This window comes from Mytilus edulis, chromosome 9 (assembly GCF_963676685.1).
Source record: "Mytilus edulis chromosome 9, xbMytEdul2.2, whole genome shotgun sequence".
NCBI classification, from domain to species: domain Eukaryota; kingdom Metazoa; phylum Mollusca; class Bivalvia; order Mytilida; family Mytilidae; genus Mytilus; species Mytilus edulis.
Window position 1 is genome coordinate 83,114,655 of NC_092352.1, and position 18,726 is coordinate 83,133,380.

General features: G+C 33.4%; 1 protein-coding gene across 1 annotated transcript; it reads left to right on the plus strand.

Moving 5' to 3' along the window:
• Positions 1–214: 214 nt before the first annotated feature.
• LOC139489190 (uncharacterized) lies at positions 215–13,289 on the plus strand. Its single transcript, XM_071275374.1, has 5 exons — positions 215–768; positions 8,251–8,361; positions 9,149–9,286; positions 10,119–10,219; positions 11,826–13,289. Exons 1-5 carry the CDS (start codon positions 540–542, stop codon positions 12,204–12,206), a joined length of 960 nt encoding a protein of 319 aa, XP_071131475.1. The 5' UTR covers positions 215–539; the 3' UTR covers positions 12,207–13,289.
• Positions 13,290–18,726: the final 5,437 nt, after the last annotated feature.

The window sequence follows — 18,726 nt, forward strand, 5'->3', positions numbered from 1 at the left end:
CATTTTATGTTGATTGCTCTCGATCTGACTTCGAAATTTGATGTATGATTGTGTATTTTCTTTGTAGTTCTTAAAATGATTCATGTGCTTAACGTGCATTTTATATAGTTTTACAAGGTTTGTTTCCTCATATTTTGTTCATCAATCATAACTGTATCACCGAGTCGTGTCACGTGCAGTCATCAGTAAAATACATGTATGTTATTTACCTTACATTATAAATTGTACCTGTGGGCGATTTCTTTAAAAGTTGAATGTACATATAACTTGTAATTATACCTGTCCGAAGGAGCAGGCATAGGATTGACCATTTGAGACCTCGGGATAAAATAACAAAAGTAGATCATCAACGGCTTTGAGATTCCGTGTGGACATCTTTCTTTATTATTGTTCACCAGTGCATATCTCACTCTCGCGGGTTATTAACATCATTACTTATGACACATTGAAGTGAACATTCTTTCGCTTTCGTCTTAGCCTTCCGTTGGCTACAGGGAATTTCAGTGATATTTTAACTTATTTTGGATTTTAAGTGAAATATGCGACGGAGTTCGTGTGGGACATTCAGCCTGGTCCTGGCTACGTGTCTGGGACCAGTGGCTATTGCTCTTTTGGCAGTTTCTTTTGCTACGGACTACTGGATAGAATTCACAGTAGATAGAAACAGACTAGGGGCTTCTTTAAAAACAGATGCTACTAGAGCTAGATACACCTTCACCAGAAATAGGGGAATATTTCGTGAATGCTATTATGGGAATGATACTGATTGTGAGTACTCTGTTAACATTTAAATGATGTATCTACATGTTTTGTTTTAGTTATTTGTTTTTTATTTATTTTGTGAACACTGCATAAAATGTTAAAAGTTAAACCATATATAAACTGCATTGTTCAAATATCAAATGTACATTTAAACAAAGGGATTGGACAAAAGGCAGTGCCTATACAAAGTATAAACTGCATGCTATATCGACGAATGGTGAACTCGATTCCTCGCTAGCAGCATAACGTTCAGTTTGAAATTCGTACACTCGATTCACAGCAGCATAACGTTCAGTTTGAAATTCGTAATTTTTTTCTGATGTGTACGGTCAATTTTTTCCCACCTGTACTCCCCCATAACAGGTTAAGAACAACCCCTTAAACAATGGGTAACACATCAATGTTAATATTACTTACCCTTTTATGAGGGGTACATTTCAAGTGATACATTTTTTTATTGTTATTGCACTTCTTAGTACTATTTGAAGGAACTTTTCCCGAAGAGCAATATATATATCTGGTGTTTTTTATATGGTCAAAACATGTCCAAGAATTTAGTTTTTTTCAACGACTTATAACTTCTTTATTATAAAAAAATGCGTGGATCTGTCTTTTAGAAAAGTTGGTCCCAAACTAGTTAAGGGAACGATAATTTGATATTATAAGGAGCTAGGAGGAATTTCTCCAGGAGGTACATTCTATTTCATTTTTGTCAGGATGTATATTCATTTAAACTTTTGTATATAAATAAAATTTTCCTGTAATTTTTTTTTTTTTTTTGACATAATGTTCATCATGTCTTGTCTTATTTTTGTTCGGTTCTTACAAGGTTAGTTAACTCATTACCGATAACTTGATTACTAACTCAGAAGCCCTAAGGTGCAACCAGTAATGTCATCAAGACCCTCACCCTAAGGGACGACATCAAAAGTTCAATGAAGGATAAAAAAAAAAACTTGAACGGATTTAAGTTACCGTACGTCCTTCAACATGAACAAAGCCCAAATCGAATTGTCAGCTATCATAAAAATGCCCCGCTATGACAGATGTAACACAATTCAAACCAGAAAACTAAAGGCCTAATACATCTTTGAAAAAAAAATGAACGAAAAACAAAAATGTAACATAGCATCAAACGACAACCACTGAATTACAGCCTAACTTGGGAAATGCATATAGTCATACATACAGAATGTGGCGGGGTTAATCATGTTAGCGGGATCCCAACCCTCCTCTGTACGGTACCTGAAGTCTTGTTTAAATGTACATCCATTAGATTGTAACACTTGTACGTAAAGATAATACTTGTTGGATATTTGTCTCGTTGGCAACTATACCACATCTCTCGATATATTACTAATGTAGATTTTGACATTTTCTATCATCAAGGACTATTCAAGAGAAGGGGACAATGTGATATTTAAACTAAACTTGAATTTTATAAAATATTAGGAAATTCAAATTTGATATTTATGCCGCGAAGAACAACTTTTAAAACGGGATAAGAACCTAGTACGTTCAATTTACAAATAAATAATATAAACTTAAGTTTTAACCTACAATTGATAAATGCCTTTATAGAAAAAACATACTAAAACCGAGAAAAGATCACAAGGGCTGTCTTGATATCCTGTTGAAATATGTGTGTTTTCTAGTGTGTACGAAAATGATTAAAACAGTTTGTATTTTATTTATATGTAATGTTATGTATGACCAAAATGATCTTTCTGTATTAATCATCTGAATAATATTAACTCTGCTTGTTCTACTAATGACTGTCATCTTGTAGACATGTGGTATGAATACATCTTTAAATCTTTAACTATATTAATAAAAATATAATACAAGTTAAATGTTGACACTTGCTACATATAATAATTTCCGGTGAGGGTGGGCTTTTTTTGGATGGGTGGGGGGGGACGAATAGGAAAGACCATCGAACATTTATTAACTTTTAACAAATACAAGTAGTAGTATATTCATTTTCAAATAAGTACGTACACTGTAACATACAAGAACCATATCTAACATTAGCGACCGTAAAAAGGGCTTTTCGTTTTTTTTTCGGTTAATTGAATTGTGTTTTTGTTATAACCATTGAGTGTAAAATTGTGCGTTGACATGAAGCGGGTAGAAATATCTTTTTACAAGTTGACCTAGACAGTTCTATCACTTAGTAGAGCATAACTATAACAAAGAGATTGGAATTTACTATCTATTCGGGATGGATTTAACAATTTCTTGAATCATCCCAGGAATTTGATAAACGAATCTAGATGAGAACACGTAAATAGAAGTTTCGGATGATGAATTCGAAGCGGTTAATGTCGTATATGACCGAACGATCGGAAAAAGCTCGACCATTCCTGAAGCTTCCCAGAACAGAAAGGTACATTAACTTCCCATGCTGACGTATCTGAAACACTGTTAATTGTTATTTGGGAACTCATACCACATCTTCTTATATATATGTGTAATCACCTAGCCTGTGTTCCTGAAACACTGTTGATTGATCATTAAAGAACATGACGGTAGTCCCCTAGCCTGTGTTCCTGAAACACTGCTGATTGATCATTGAAGAACATGACTGTAGTCCCCTAGCCTGTGTTCCTGGAACACTGCTGATTGATCATTGAAGAACATGACTGTATTCCCCTAGCCTGTGTTTCTGAAACACTGTTGGTTGATCATTGAAGAACATGACTGTAGTCCCCTAGCCTGTGTTTCTGAAAAACTGCTGGTTGATCATTGAAGAACATGACTGTAGTCCCCTAGCCTGTGTTCCTGGAACACTGCTGATTGATCATTGAAGAACATGACTGTAGTCCCCTAGCCTGTTTTCCTGAAACACTGCTGGTTGGTCATTGAAGAACATGACTGTAGTCCCCTAGCCTGTGTTCCTGGAACACTGCTGATTGATCATTGAAGAACATGACTGTAGTCCCCTAGTCTGTGTTCTTGAAACACTGCTGATTGATCATTGAAGACATGACTGTAGTCCCCTAGCCTGTGTTCCTGGAACACTGCTGATTGATCATTGAAGACATGACTGTAGTCCCCTAGCCTGTGTTTCTGAAACACTGCTGATTGATGATCATTGAAGAACATGAATCCCCCTACTGCCCAGTCAATAAAAACGTTCCTGTTCATCCTTCTGATTGTTCATTAAGGTACACGAAATCACCCAACTGATAACGTTTTGTATACTCTTTAAATTGTTATTATGTGTCACTATGCTAATATATAGCAATGTTGATAGTTTGAGTTTACTGGCAGGTACATGCATGTGATTTGTCCGTATTGTTTCATTGTACGTAACACTTTAATTTGTATATCACATGGTTAAGTGCATTTGTATAACATGTACAATAAATGCATGAATTTTGTCAAATGAAAGTTTTACATATGCATATTTATATTACAACTTCTTAAAATACACAATTTAATATAATATAATAAAACATACCTAATGCATTTTTAAAACATATACAATTTGAAAGTTTCACACATGACTCTTTATATTATAACTTCTTAAAAAAAGTACACAATTTAATATAAACATGCTTAATGCAATAAATAAGTGTCAATTCAACATGAAACATGAAATTATTCATAAATTTCAAATTGTCACCATCAATCATTGTAAGTTCTAAAACACTAGTCCTAACTTAAAGGTAAAATTTAAAACATGGCATCAACGAAAATAGTTTCTCTTTGTTTTACATTGTATTGCTTAAAGTTTTGACTGATTAAGGTCATAATCTCTTGCCAAAAACCATTTGTTGTCACTTGTTTGTTGTTCGGTGTGAGCCAAGACTTCGTGTTGAAGACCATACTTTGACCTATAATGGTTTACTTTTAAACATTGTGACTTGCAATTGGATGGAGAGTTGTCTCATTGGCACTCATACCACATCTTCTTATATCTATCACATTATCTATCTGTCTCTCTTTCAAATATTGTCAGTCCATTCAATTAGATATATATCAGTTACTCTATAGTCATCCCCACTGGGTGGTATGGGCAAATTATGGCTTTAAATACCTAATGTATTTTATGAAGCTTTTAACTCACTGTAAGCATGAACATGTAGTTGATAGTAATGCTTATGCCTTTCATGTAGTTGATAGTAATGCTTATGCCTTTCATCAAACAATGTAGCTGTAGATATATTGAGATCAGATTGACGGAAAGGTCTATAAACACATCGGTTCAGCTTTCTAATTGTGAACCCGATTTCCAAGTAGCAATTTCAGCAGATACTATCTATGGAGCTTGCATTTGCTATCATGGTTTCCTCGATAAAGGATTGCTGATTACAAGGAAGCTATTTAACAAGAGCTAAACTATAAGGGGCTCGTCAAAGAAAATTCCCTATATGTTTTATACTGCCTAGTTAATTCATAAACAATATATTTGAATTCTGTATTTTTTGTTCCTTTCTTTTCTTTGTCATATTGAGCAATGATGGTTATCGTCCTTATCTGGTAGCATCATCAGATTAACACTGACGTTGGGTTATCTCCATCAAAAGCCTTCGCTGACGTTAGGAACTTAAGGATTTCTCACTCAAAAGCCTTTTTACTATTCGCTGACGCTAGGATATCTCACTCAAAAGCCTTTTTGCGATTCGCTGATGCTAGGATTTCTCACTCAAAAGCCTTTTTTGGCTCGCTGACATTAGAATATTACCCATCAAAAGCCCTTTTTATCTATTCACTGACATTATGATTTCTTCCTTTAAAGCCTTATTTTTGCGATTCGCTGACGTTGGGGTATCTCCCTTAAACTCCTTCTTTCAATTCGCTGACAATAGGATTCTCCCTTTAAAGCCTTTTTTGAATCAGCTTTAGGTTATCTCACTCAAAAGCCTTTTTTCGATTCGCTATTCAACAAAATATCAATAAAATATTTCAAATACTACGATCGAGCTTATATCTTGTATGCACTGAATCACGCAAACAATCGGATCATTTTTAAAATCATCGAAGCACAAACAATATAAAGTCCACCATAAAATCACTGAATACCGGATCAAGCAAATACAATGGGATATTGTCATTTTCACAGGATTTATATTTCAAATTTCATGTCAAAAGAAACTGACAATAGGACAATAGGTCAGGACAGTCAGGTATTTAAAAGATGTAAAAGATATGATGGTTTAAATATTTTAAACCCATTTAAACGAATGTATCTACCATTTGTACATTCAATTTCGTATGTAACAAAACTTGTATCACTTTGAAGATAACATTTTTATAAGAAATTTGCATATCTGAGTCGATTTTAATAGTTCTGTTTTAGCGCTGCAATGTCGTGTTTGTGAATTTTGATGACCTGATTATTATAATTATTCTGATAAAACAGTTTAAATTTTACCAACAGGAAAAGTTCAGGCAATAAAGATCAACTGTTACAAAAATAACGTTACATGTATGAACTCATAGATTGAACACAGACTCAAAAGAGTAAAAGATACAAACTCGAGGAACTTTACATCAACAGGCTCTTAGATAATATAATAGATTACCTATGCACTTTTTCTTATTAATATAATAATCTGTTTGTCCGGTAATTTTCAAATATGTTTTATTAAATATTTACTAGATATTTATAAGTTCAGCTTAATATCTTCTGCTATTAACGTCGTGCGCTCTATCTTACCAATGCCATCTTAAATTATAATAACTATGTATGCCACACCTCACCTCTTATTTTCTCATAAACATGGAACCTTATAATACAATGGGAATTTGGCGCAGAATTGTCCAATCCTTGATGAGAGGCGTCAGTTCGACAATGCAAGATATAGTTGAATACATGTCTATTAACTCTAGATGAATGATCTGTCTGAAGACAGCGCCACCGTTCTTCACGTTAAAACAGAAACGTGCAAACATTATTTCAAGGGTTTCTAGTTGACTTGTTGCAAGGTAGTATACAATGTCTGATTATATGTAAAGTACCCTTAGTTTTAGTACCAGTCCAATAAATTCCTCTTAATTTGGCGCTATTTTGGTCGATCCACTTTACAAACCAAACTTAACTTTTTATTAATTTGTTCTCGCCTATAAAAAACAAATGCCACCGGTCGTTTAGCAAGTATATTACACACTCAATCAATCAATTTAATTGTATCGTAATATGTTTGTTGTGTACTGAAAATACTCATACAGGTTAAAGTCATTTTTGCTAACTTATTCGTCATTTTTAATTGAAATATATCTAAAATTTGCACTGATACATCAGCCTACAGCACAATTGTGGAAGATTTACTATCATAAGAAGTCTTACTAGTGCAGTTTTTAACAAACTAGTTGATAACCTCAAGCAATAAATAAAATTACATAGATATGTAATAATCCGAGAAAATAAAACGATTATTATACACTTAACAAACAACAACATAAAGGCGTCATAATATGACATTCTTATTATTGATTGTCATATTTGTGTTTTTTTATTACAAAATATTTGCATATCGGGCAGGATAAATTAAATATGCTAATTACAATTACATTTTAATTATAAAGACAAAGAATGTGTTGAAACATTAATTTTAATGACCTGCAGTTTAGTAAAGTTATTTTTTGTCTTATTAGTACAATGTAATATGATAACTATATTGTGTATGCCTTTTGTGTTTACCTTGCAAGGTCCTTATACCTGTCTAACTTTTTTCACTTGACCTTAATATATCATTTCATAGATTAGTGAACAAGGTTAGTTTTCGTGATCAAATCGTATCTCAGATCGTAACTCTGATATTTCGAAAGGAACTTCATAACCTATCGATATTTTTAGCTTATTTTGTTCCTTTATTTAACTAAAATGCTCTTCTGTCAAAAAGTATCAATTTTTAAAGTCTTTATTTATTATTTCACCTAGTAAGTACATCCTTACAGTCGGTACCAATCATTTGTGCCAATCGGTGTTTGAACAAAATATATGCACATGTGCGTCAAAGGTTTTGAAAAAGGTGGACTGGCAAACTGAGCAACGTTTTGAGCGGGACAAGCATAAAATCTATATATAGCTTTATAAAGGGAACCCCCTAAATCCTCCTCTGGTATGCAAGCAGGAAAATGAAAACAATCAATAATACTAGTACATGTATGTCCATCATACTTAGATTCTGCATGCTACAAGTATTATGTATATAGGAGAAACCACTTGTTCTTGAGAGACCCTCATAAATAGTGTATGGCGTTAAACATACCTGCAGTTACATGATCTGAAGTGATTATAACAATACGGACAACTGTAAGTTAAGTTTAGTCCAGATGATAGTATTTTATTTTACCTCCACCCGCGCTTATAAAGCAAACAAATATATTTGCTTTAGTTCTAAAAAAGGCCCCTTCTTGTTGGTACTTTTTGAATGTGAAGCATTGCTTTTTAGTGATACATCTTCGATTTACATCATTTTATTAAACATTAAAAATTTTGTCCTCATATAATTCTAAATATGACTTTCTTTTCAGTGATATTCCGAAATGCGGACGGTATTGTTGATAGCAATTGTTTCCATATTTCCTATAAATTCCCAGAAACCACAAATGTTGATTATTCAGCGGATTTTTCCACACGTATACGTAAGTTTTATACGTTTGATATATAATTTCATGTCGGTGTATTTAGAGTCACTTGTGATAATCACATCATTCACAAATCACATAACAATAAGAACTGACACAAGTAACTCGGTTCAGGAAACAGTTCTCCTGTTTTCGAACCCGTCTCTATGTTGGTACGTCTAGAACAAAATAAACCTCAACACTTTGATAAAAACGTTAACATACTGATTACATTAATTTCTTTCGAAGAAATTTTCGAGTTTATGAAGTTTTTAGAGATATAAACAATATTAGGATTTTTTAACACAATAAAGTTAACGCACAATAAATGATGAATAAATTTATATGATTTTAAATTGATTTGTTTATTTTATCTTTTATGCTAGTACAATGTATCCTATAGCTGTAGAACGGTTTCTTGATGATAACTTCAGTTCGGTAGCACACTGAATAAAGTTTATAAACCAATATGTATCAGCTAAGGAGATTGTACCTTCTCAATTTCTTTAACATGTGATTATGTTAACTGCTTGATCGATTGCAGTTAAAGATCAAGAGGCAATTGATACATGCATGTATATTCAAGGGTAGAGCATGAAAAGAGTACATTAATCTACATTGATTGTACCTGAGACTATAACAACACAGATGTGTTATAGTAGTCTCAGATTGTACTAAACTGGCAAACTGATTTGAATTTTATTCCTAGAACCTATAAATTTAATGTGGATGCACTTCAATTAAAAAATCAGTAGCACTTAACATATTTGAGAAGTTAATGCTAACTATTGTTTTGTCTTTTCAGATTTAATGAGATGTCATATGGCCTTCTTTATTATGGCCTTAGTGTTTTTCTTAATTTCATACGTGTTTGGTGCTGTTGTTTGCTGTTGGCGAAGGTCAAAATGGGCATACTGTGCAGGTTTCTGTGCATATTTTTCAGGTATTATTTTAATTTTTCTCACTGTAATATACACGTACACGTATGCATCACTTGCATAGAAGCTAATTTTCATCCTTTAAGATAAAAAACAAACATGCTCTTAAGTGCATACATTTTATAATGGTGTAAGGCATGTTACTGCGACCCTGTAATGCGAATGAACTCGCATGTTTTGCTACTTCCAGTTGGACCAGATATGAAAGGGTTTGAGTTGTGGTTAGACTCTTAAGCTCGATTCACGTTAATTTCACGTGAAAAGTTCACGTGAAGGCTCATGATCAATTCACGTGAATTTCACATCAAATTCACGTTAATTTCACGTGAAAAATTTCACGTGAGTTTCATGTAAAAGCTCGATTGAGGTGAATCTCACGTGAAATTTACGTGAACAAAATTTGCCTGTGTAGACTACGGTGACGCAAAGTTCCGAGTTTCTTCATGTATGTCATTTGGTTTCTGGTGGAGAGTTGTCTCATTGGCAACCAAACCGAATCATTTTGCTTTTATTAAACATAAAGAATTTAACACTAGAAAAGAAATTAAAGAATAGAGAAGAGTTGACAAAACATGACAAAAGAATAAAGAATTTAGAAAAAATGACACAAAAAAATGGAGACTATAGTGAACACAAGACTGTCAACGTATATTTGTTCTGCTTTACAGAAGTTCCAATGGAAACTTTGTTATAAATATTGTCATAATATCTATTCCTGTTGGAACAAATATTCTATACCATTTATTCCGTTAGGAACACATACTGTAATACGAAATGTATTGAGATGGAAAACGTTTATTATGTAAAGAGTAACTAAAATGATCAATTTGTTTTCAGCATTTTGTACTGCAGCAGCTATAGCCTTCTTCCATGGAGCTGAATATTTAGAAAGGAATAAAATAAGAGATGAACCTCAGTTTTACCAGGCATGGGACCCAGTATGTATAATTGGATTTATATTTCTTCATGAGCCAGTTTTGTAATACTGATGTTGATGCTTGTACATGTAAAAATTTGCATTTTGTAGGAACATGTAATTCAATGGTTGCAATTGGTTCCTGTCTTATAAAAAAGAAGATGTGGTATGATTGCCAATGAGTACTCTCTCCTTGCATACTTGTTTTTCACTTGATATTTTGTCAAAATCGGACCTTTGATTCTCTCGTTTGAAAGTCACATTTTGTCATAACGGGGCCTTTTATAGCTCACTACTAGTTTACGATATGGGTTTTTCATGGTTAAAGGTTGAAGGATGACCTATAAATGAATACGTTTCAAACGGGAAAGCACATCCTCATTTTTACGGAAATGTTGTTAACCGTGCCCGGAAATTTAGAAATGATCCATGAAACTTGTCGCTCCTTTAAATAAACTAATTCTAAAAGGTTATCTATTTAACACTGTAATAAGATCATTGAATATTGTTTTTATTGGTATACATATTGATTTTGTTATCAGTTAATTAAAAGCGAACTAAATATTACTAGTATGTTATACATGTATACATATTCGTGGATCTACAATCTGTCAATACCTGTAACTTGGCATTGCACAAGGTCATGTTTTTTTCTGGCTGTTTATGACGTCTTTACACTAAATCCGTTGGATGTTGGATGTGTACGGATTGATAGTTTAGTCTTAGATGCATGATTTTCTTTATTAGTTGTTAGTGGCTTTGAACTAGCTGTCAGATAACTGTGAGTACTCTAAGATCCGTTTATTGTGTCTTTTTGTGTCGGGATGTATGAGTACCCGGCCACGTCCACTTGTATTTTTGTCCATCTGATGAGTTAAGCCTTTTTCAACTGATTTTTATAGTTCGTTCTTATGTTGTACTGTTATACCACTGTCCCAGGTTAGGGGGAGGGTTGGGTACCCGCTAACATGTTTAACTCTGCCACATTATTTATGTATGTGCCTCTCCCAAGTCAGGAGCCTGTAATTCAGTGGTTGTCGTTTGTTTATGTGTTACATATTTGTTATTCGTTCATTTTTTTTTTATATAAATAAGGCTGTTAGTTTTCTCGTTTGAATTGTTTTACATTGTCTTATCTTTTATAGCTGACTATGCGGTATGGGCTTTGCTCATTGTTGACGGCCGTACGGTGACCTATAGTTGTTAATGTCTGTGTCATTTTGGTCTCTTGTGGACAGTTGTCTCATTGGCAATCATACCAAATCTTCTTTTTTATACATCCATTTTGGACTGTGGTTGTACTTTTGGCAATCATTCAGCATCTCCTCATTTAGGTATATATCTTAATTATACTTTGTTTGATATACATGCAATCATCTTTTCTAGCATAAAAGATTGATCAATCTGTTCTAATATTTAAACTTGGTGGCAAATCCCAGATGTTAATATGGTTACTTCTTCATTTAAGATCTAGAATTGAATGCTTCTTTTTGTAAATTAATTGGTGTGAAACAGCGTTGACCGAAGTTCCGCTTCCTTCTAAAATTGTGCGCATGATATCATAAGTATATATTTCCTGCTCAAATGTTAACATGGTTAATTTAATCATTAATTTTGTGTACTTGTAGTCGATAAAGACAGCAACAGTTCGTGACTACAGGTGGTCCTACATACTAGGTTGGGTTGGTATGGGAGTTGCAGCACTCACGGCAACGCTTTACGCAGTAGCTGGATGTTACATAGGATCAGAGCGTTACGAAGACAAAGACTATTTAGAAAAGAGACGTGGTCGAGAATACGGATATCAAGCGTATGACAATAGGGCTTTTCCTATGGAACTCGCTTATCCGGACCCCTACGCATATCCTCCACCTCATCGTGCTGGTCCATATCCTGGACCTCCTTATTACCCCGGCCCATATGTATATGACATGGACACACGTCGACCTCTTCCAGCTGTTGGTTACGGCGGCGAACAAGGTGCACCATATTGGACGTGGAGTGGCTAAGTAGAGGCGAAAATAGACGAAAGAGAGATAACTCTGATTAGAAAAATATAGATATAATGCGAAGACAGAACTCCGTACTATATTATAGCGAAATGATTCAGCAATGAATGTTCGTTTTGTATGTGAAATAAGTTTTATTCTCACAAAATATCATACAGTGTAAGAACGTTTTTGGAAGTAGACGTAAATTAGGGAAAGGTAGACAAAGTCATGTATACAAAAGTCATGTAAAACAGTCAAGGGCATTACATTTGCATAATTCTATTAAACAGTCAGATAACTCTAGTCAATCTTCAACGAAATTTTAACTATATTTAAATAAATCTAGAGCTTTTTAACTCATTTTTCTTTATTACACTGTTGAAATAAAATGCCCTTAAAATAGAATAAAAAGTAGAAAAAAAACAGAAATCTAAATTACCTTGTTGAATACCTCTTAACGTTATTCTTTTGTTTTTCCTTTTGTGAATACAATTATTGTTCTTTTGGTGCAGTGTACTTTACATGTTTGCTCTTTGTGTTGGGGTATTCATTTCAAAGTACCTACTTTACATTTTCAATGTTTTTATATATATCTATTGCATAATATATTTATACCATTGAAATAAACAGACATGTTTTTTTTTCATTATCTAAAGATTAGATAGCGCATAATATTATATTATTATACATTATTTGAAACATTTATTTTCACGTACATAGAACTTCATAAATATTTTAAATAGATATTTACTACGTTGTCAAAGCTAGATTCAAAATAGGAAAATATCATTTACTTTTGAGTTAGACAGAAGTCAAAGTTTTTTAAAAATATTTACAGATTATTTTTGAAAAAAAAAAGAAATTAGTTAACAGCTTTTTATTTTGATTTTAATCGAGAGAAAAAAATCACGAAAAAAATCGCAAGACCTGATCATAGTTATTTTTTTAAAGAATAATATTGAAATATCATAGTTACAAAAACATTTTCTAGGTTAAACATGTTCTTTTATGAAGAGAACCGACCAGGATGATACATATATACAAATATAGCTTATTAATTATGATCAGTTTGTTAGATTGTAATAAATAACTGAACAAAAAGACAATTCTGAGTTTATTTGCCATCAACAACAGAGGCGGATTTAAGGCAATGGGGCTTATGGACCTTTATGATAAATGCATGAATTTTTACAAGGATCATACTCCAGATGTTGACTTACCAAGTCTCTCCCGGTTTTTTTTCACAATCCAGGATCCGCACCTGATCAATAAGAATTTCCGGCTATGTTTCCGGCGGATTTTAACAGAAGTAAAACGACACAAGGTCAACTAACCATGTCGGTGCAAATCCTAGGGTTTTGATTGAGTTCGTGTTGCAAGATACTTAGTTTTTCTGTTGTCTTTGTAATGTTTGGTAGATAACGGTTCATACTTGGTTAATTCGCGACACTTTGAACATGACGGAACAGAATAACACATTGTATCTATGAATCACGTTTTAGTTTGTCTTATCGTTTTTGCCTGGCCACATGACACCAACCTACTTCTTTAGGATCATAATACAGTGTCTGCATTTACATCTTTGTCAGTATGGTAAACTATCGTTTTAATGCTCAAAATAGTAGTAAGGGCCAATTTCCCCAGTATTTTTTTTTTCAAAATATTTATTTTCGAAAGGTATACGAATCTTTACTAAATTTCAAGTATAAAAGTTTCTATAACGGTTCATTGTAGTAAACGTATGTTTTGTTTTCTGATTATACGACGGAATTACAAATACATGCATGTACATAGAGATGCATCTTTACGTATGGCTTAATTGACTGGGATTCAAATAATGGAGGCCACGATAATAATCCGAATTGAGATTTTATTTATTGAGTGTTTTTTAAACACCCAGTTTTATTTCACTTATCAAAACTTTTGCAAATGGTAAGTAGGATGCTGATGAATCTGATTGTCAATTTGGAGAGAAAATATATATTACTCAAGGACAAGTTTAATGGTTATGAACCCCGCTCAAAGTATATACATGTAAAACAATAAAAAAAAAATAATGGGAGAAAATTATACTGCATTCAAGATAATTATGAATACTTTATTGCAAATAGTGAAACTCTGACGGGTTAAGATGCAAACATAATAGACATACACATAAGAAACAATAATACATAAAAGTTTTAAATAAGTCTTGTTTATTTCAAAAAGTGAAACCCTGATAGATTAAAATGCAAACATAATAGACATAAACATAAGAAAAATTAATACAGGAAAAAAGTTTTGAATAAGTCTCGCTGATATTAATAATAGATATGTACATAAGTATATATCGACCAATGTGGACCTCTTTTTTGCATTATGAAACAACGTTTCAACATTAATGTGCTATTTTGTTGCGGTAAATTTTCATTGGTGGAGGTAAAGATAGGGTGCCTGGAGAGAAACACCAACCTTCGGTAGGAAATCTGACAATCCTAGTCAGTTAAGGGAGCTACCATTTGATTTTTAGGGGGGGGGGGGGGGGGCTAGGATGGAAAATTGTGTCCTGCATTTTTATTAGCTGTAATCTCTGTCCTGTCTTTTTATTTTTCACTCTGTTCGGTCCTGCCTTTTTTTTTTAGTTTATCCTGACCTTTTTTTACCTAAATTGTCGTCCTGACTTTTTTTTTTGCAAGTGTCTCTTCCTGCCTTTTTTTTACTCAAAACTCCTGTCCTGCTTATTTTTTTTAAATTTCATCCTAGCCCCCCCCCCCCCCCCCCCTAAAAATCAAATGGTAGCTCCCTTAGGTTGGAGCCGAATGCATCTGCCCTGTATGGATTCGAATAAATTAACCTCATTGTTGACAGGCTAGTGATACAGTAGTTCGGCTTATTTATACCACTCGGTTACTGACACCTTAACATAACTGATTACAACAAACACGCATCAGCCAAAATATCTACAGGGCTACACTTTTACATTTGAAGCGTTGACATTTATATTTACTGCGCTGTACATCATATATTTTCCCAGCGCTTGACTTTAGATCATCAGCGTTTGACTTTACCGTGTACAGCGCCGGACTTTGCATCTCAAGCGCTGTACTTCTATTCACATCTCCAGTGCTGTACTTTTTTTATTACATCAATCGCTAGAATTTACATTTCCAGCGCTTGACTTAAAAGAAACACAACTCTTTGTCTGTATCATGAGACCAACATTCCTACGTACAAATGAGTACAATTGAGATATTGTTAATAAGATGATTCTTTTCTGTCACTTTTATTACACATGTTTACTATCATAAAAACATAAACATTAACAATTAGGTTTTCAGTACAAATTCTAAAAAAAGAGTGGGGATAGTATTTTTTTTTTAAGAATTGGAAAAGAATGGATCAGAGGCGGATTTAATTTTGGGTTGATTAAGTAGGGAATCACTGAAGCATGACTGGAGCGGGCCCCTCTTAGGCAGTCAGTGCTCACTCCCCCCTTTATGAAAATTTCTTGATCCGCCACTGAGGATACGGAAAATGTATCATTCCCCATGCAGTCACTTATCATCTCACGAAATATGTGTGTTTCAAAGAGACTGCTTAATTTAAACAATTTATTTAAATCACTGAAGCATAACTTGAACCCCCCTCTTCCCTTTTAGGTCAGCCATCGGGCCCGCCTTACAAAAAGTTCTGGATCCGCCACTGCCCAGTTCTGCTTTTGAAGTGTTTGGAACAATGAGTACAAATCAGGCTTCTCCATACTATCAGTTGTTATGCTTATTGAGAAGTCTTAAAATTTTAATTCACACTGGTCACATTTGTTTTACCCATTAGTGTGGATCTTCTTATGCCTGGGAAAACTAGCTACCCATTTTGTCTTGAAAGGACAATATGTGCATTGGTATGAAGACCCCTCCTTAACTGTAGTTCTTTTTTCTGTGATTCATCTTCACTTGCCTCCCCTATTGTTGAGCCCCCAATTGCTTCAACATCCATATTCTGAAGGAAAGATAGTTTTAGCTCGATTGTTGCTTGCAGGTTCCTTACTGCATAAAATGAAACGACAATGTGACATATAATTATCCAAAGTCATTAAAGCTTGAAATGCAAGTCAAGTTGTGTAGGGCAAACTTTATTTGTAGTATACTGATAAAGTTGCATTGGAACATGATGTACGCGTTGTAGAGCACCCTTGATACTACCGCAGAGGTCGAAGCCTGAACAGTTTGGGGTAAGTATGTACACAACATTCAAGCTAGACTTCAGTTTTTGATGAAATAAAATAAATGTTGAATTTCGGACCCTTTGGGCCTCAATGTGGACCATGTCGATAACTTTGCCAAAAATACCAAAATCCAAAATTTAAAAACACGGTAAGATTCAGCATTCCAAAATACCCCAAATATTCAACTGTTGTTGAAATCCAAAAGAATCTATTTCTTGACAGGTTGGACCCCACAAACTTGTTAAATGGGTCAAAAATTAAAAAAATAATAATACACACAATCATGTATGGATTCAGCCTACCAAAGAACCTCAAATTTTATTTTGGACCCTGTGGGCCAATTTAAAACCGGACCCTAAATCAAAATCGTACTTCAAAACCTCATTGAAATTGGTCAAGAAGTGATTTATAAAAAATTGGTAGAAAGTATTGTTGTTTTTATCCCTTTTTATCCCATTCTATTTCGATAAACATGAGAGATGTACGTATTCAGTGATGAAGTTTCAATGCATTGGATAAATATAACTACACTTTAAATAAAGATTCTGATGAACTATAAAAAATTCTATTACATGCTTCTTCTGATTGGTAAATAGACCCATACTCGAAATCAAATGATAAAATTTGTTTGCACATGCATATAATGACTACTGCAGAAACATGAATTTTATCAAATTGGCATGCATTTGAAAATATTTTGCATTAATCTAAAAACACTTTCAACTCTGAAATGATCCACATCTATAATACTAAAATTACGAGGTCCAATTTGTCAGCCGTCATCACGTAAAAACGACGAATCAAAGAATTCAACTTTATATACAACTAATAGAGTACAAAGGTGTAGATTAAAAATTAGACCACTCCAGGCCCTTTTGTTTTCCACGTAATTAATATTGCCAATAATTAGGAAGTTCCGGGTCGAGTCCGATACCGATACCAATAGTATAATCACCTGTTACCTATTACTTTATCTGTACGTTCCGCACCTGACAGGCGCACCACCAAACGGTGTATTCAGGATTAATATGTTATATACACGGGTCATAATCACAGGGTTGACACTACTTAATTGTCAAATTGTTACCTATTGTAGTATTTTAATCCGTAAGACTTTCTAAGATAACAATACGAATACTAAAAATCCGGAAAGTTTCAATTTGTTAGCGGGCATGACGTAAAACAGCGAATCAAAGAATTCAACTTTATTTATAACTAATATAGGACAATGCTGTTGATTAAAAAATACTCCATTCCAGGACCTTTTGTTTTCCAAATAATTAATATTACCAATAATTGATAAGTTCCAGTTCGACGGGTTCAAACAGAAAGATTTGAAAGCAGAGAAAATTGTGTATCTTATAATCGGCATGACTTTATCAGATGACAGTACTAATACTAAAATAAGGCTTGCGCATAGTTATATACTTTAATTCAGTCACGGAACCGCGATATCACGGGTGTGTTCTAGTATTGTTATATTATGACAACGATGTGTTTTATTTGAAATAAATATTAGTTCTATTGAATTTATTGGAGTGTTCAATCAAACTTTTCATCTCAAAGTCAGCACTATCAAATCCTTTTCTTACTTTAATCATTGTTTGAGCAAGCCGGCTGAATTTGGAATTTAATGCATAAAAATTAATAAAATTCATACAGTGAAATTTCACCGCATATACAATACTAATGAATCGCTCTACAGTGAAAATGACAGTAAAGTATCATTATTCAACAGTGAACTCGCATAAAGATAGCATCATAGTGGAATTCAATACAATATGGGCAAACTGAATAGCAAAAGCTATTCTACTTTATACAACATTAATAATTGTGTTGTAATGAATATTTCCTGCTAGTTTTTAATCACCTGCACGATTTGTTCGTAAAACGTCCTAGTAAATATTCACCTATTTCGGTATATATTTCACGTATGGATGGCTCTCGGCGCGATAAAAACCCGTTCCCATCTCTTACTTTGTATAACTTGTATTATTTATTACTAAATATAATACATGTGAACAATTTTTTTCATTTTCTACAAAAATCATAATTTTTTCGTCTGTTTATTTACCATTCTACATCAGAAATGCATGGCATATACAGTGAAAATGGTATTTTAGGATCCACACTTTATATCCACTGTTAATTAACGTGTATATTTAATTTGCTACACTGCTTGATCTCTAATTATACATTTTTTAAAGAATTTGAATATAAAGAATTGCTAAACCTGTCAAAAAGTAAAATTAAAATTACTTTTAATCCAAACTTTTTTTACATTCCGCTATTTTGTTTGTTTGTAAACAATTGGTTGTTTAACAACATGAGTAA

Excerpts from the sequence above, each read along its gene's own strand:
- LOC139489190 (XM_071275374.1), top strand. The coding sequence starts at position 540 with ATGCGACGGAGTTCGTGTGGGACATTCAGCCTGGTCCTGGCTACGTGT. Across the intron at positions 8,362-9,148 it reads GGATTTTTCCACACGTATAC|ATTTAATGAGATGTCATATG; the intron begins GTAAGTTTTATA and ends TTGTCTTTTCAG. Across the intron at positions 9,287-10,118 it reads TTTCTGTGCATATTTTTCAG|CATTTTGTACTGCAGCAGCT; the intron begins GTATTATTTTAA and ends ATTTGTTTTCAG.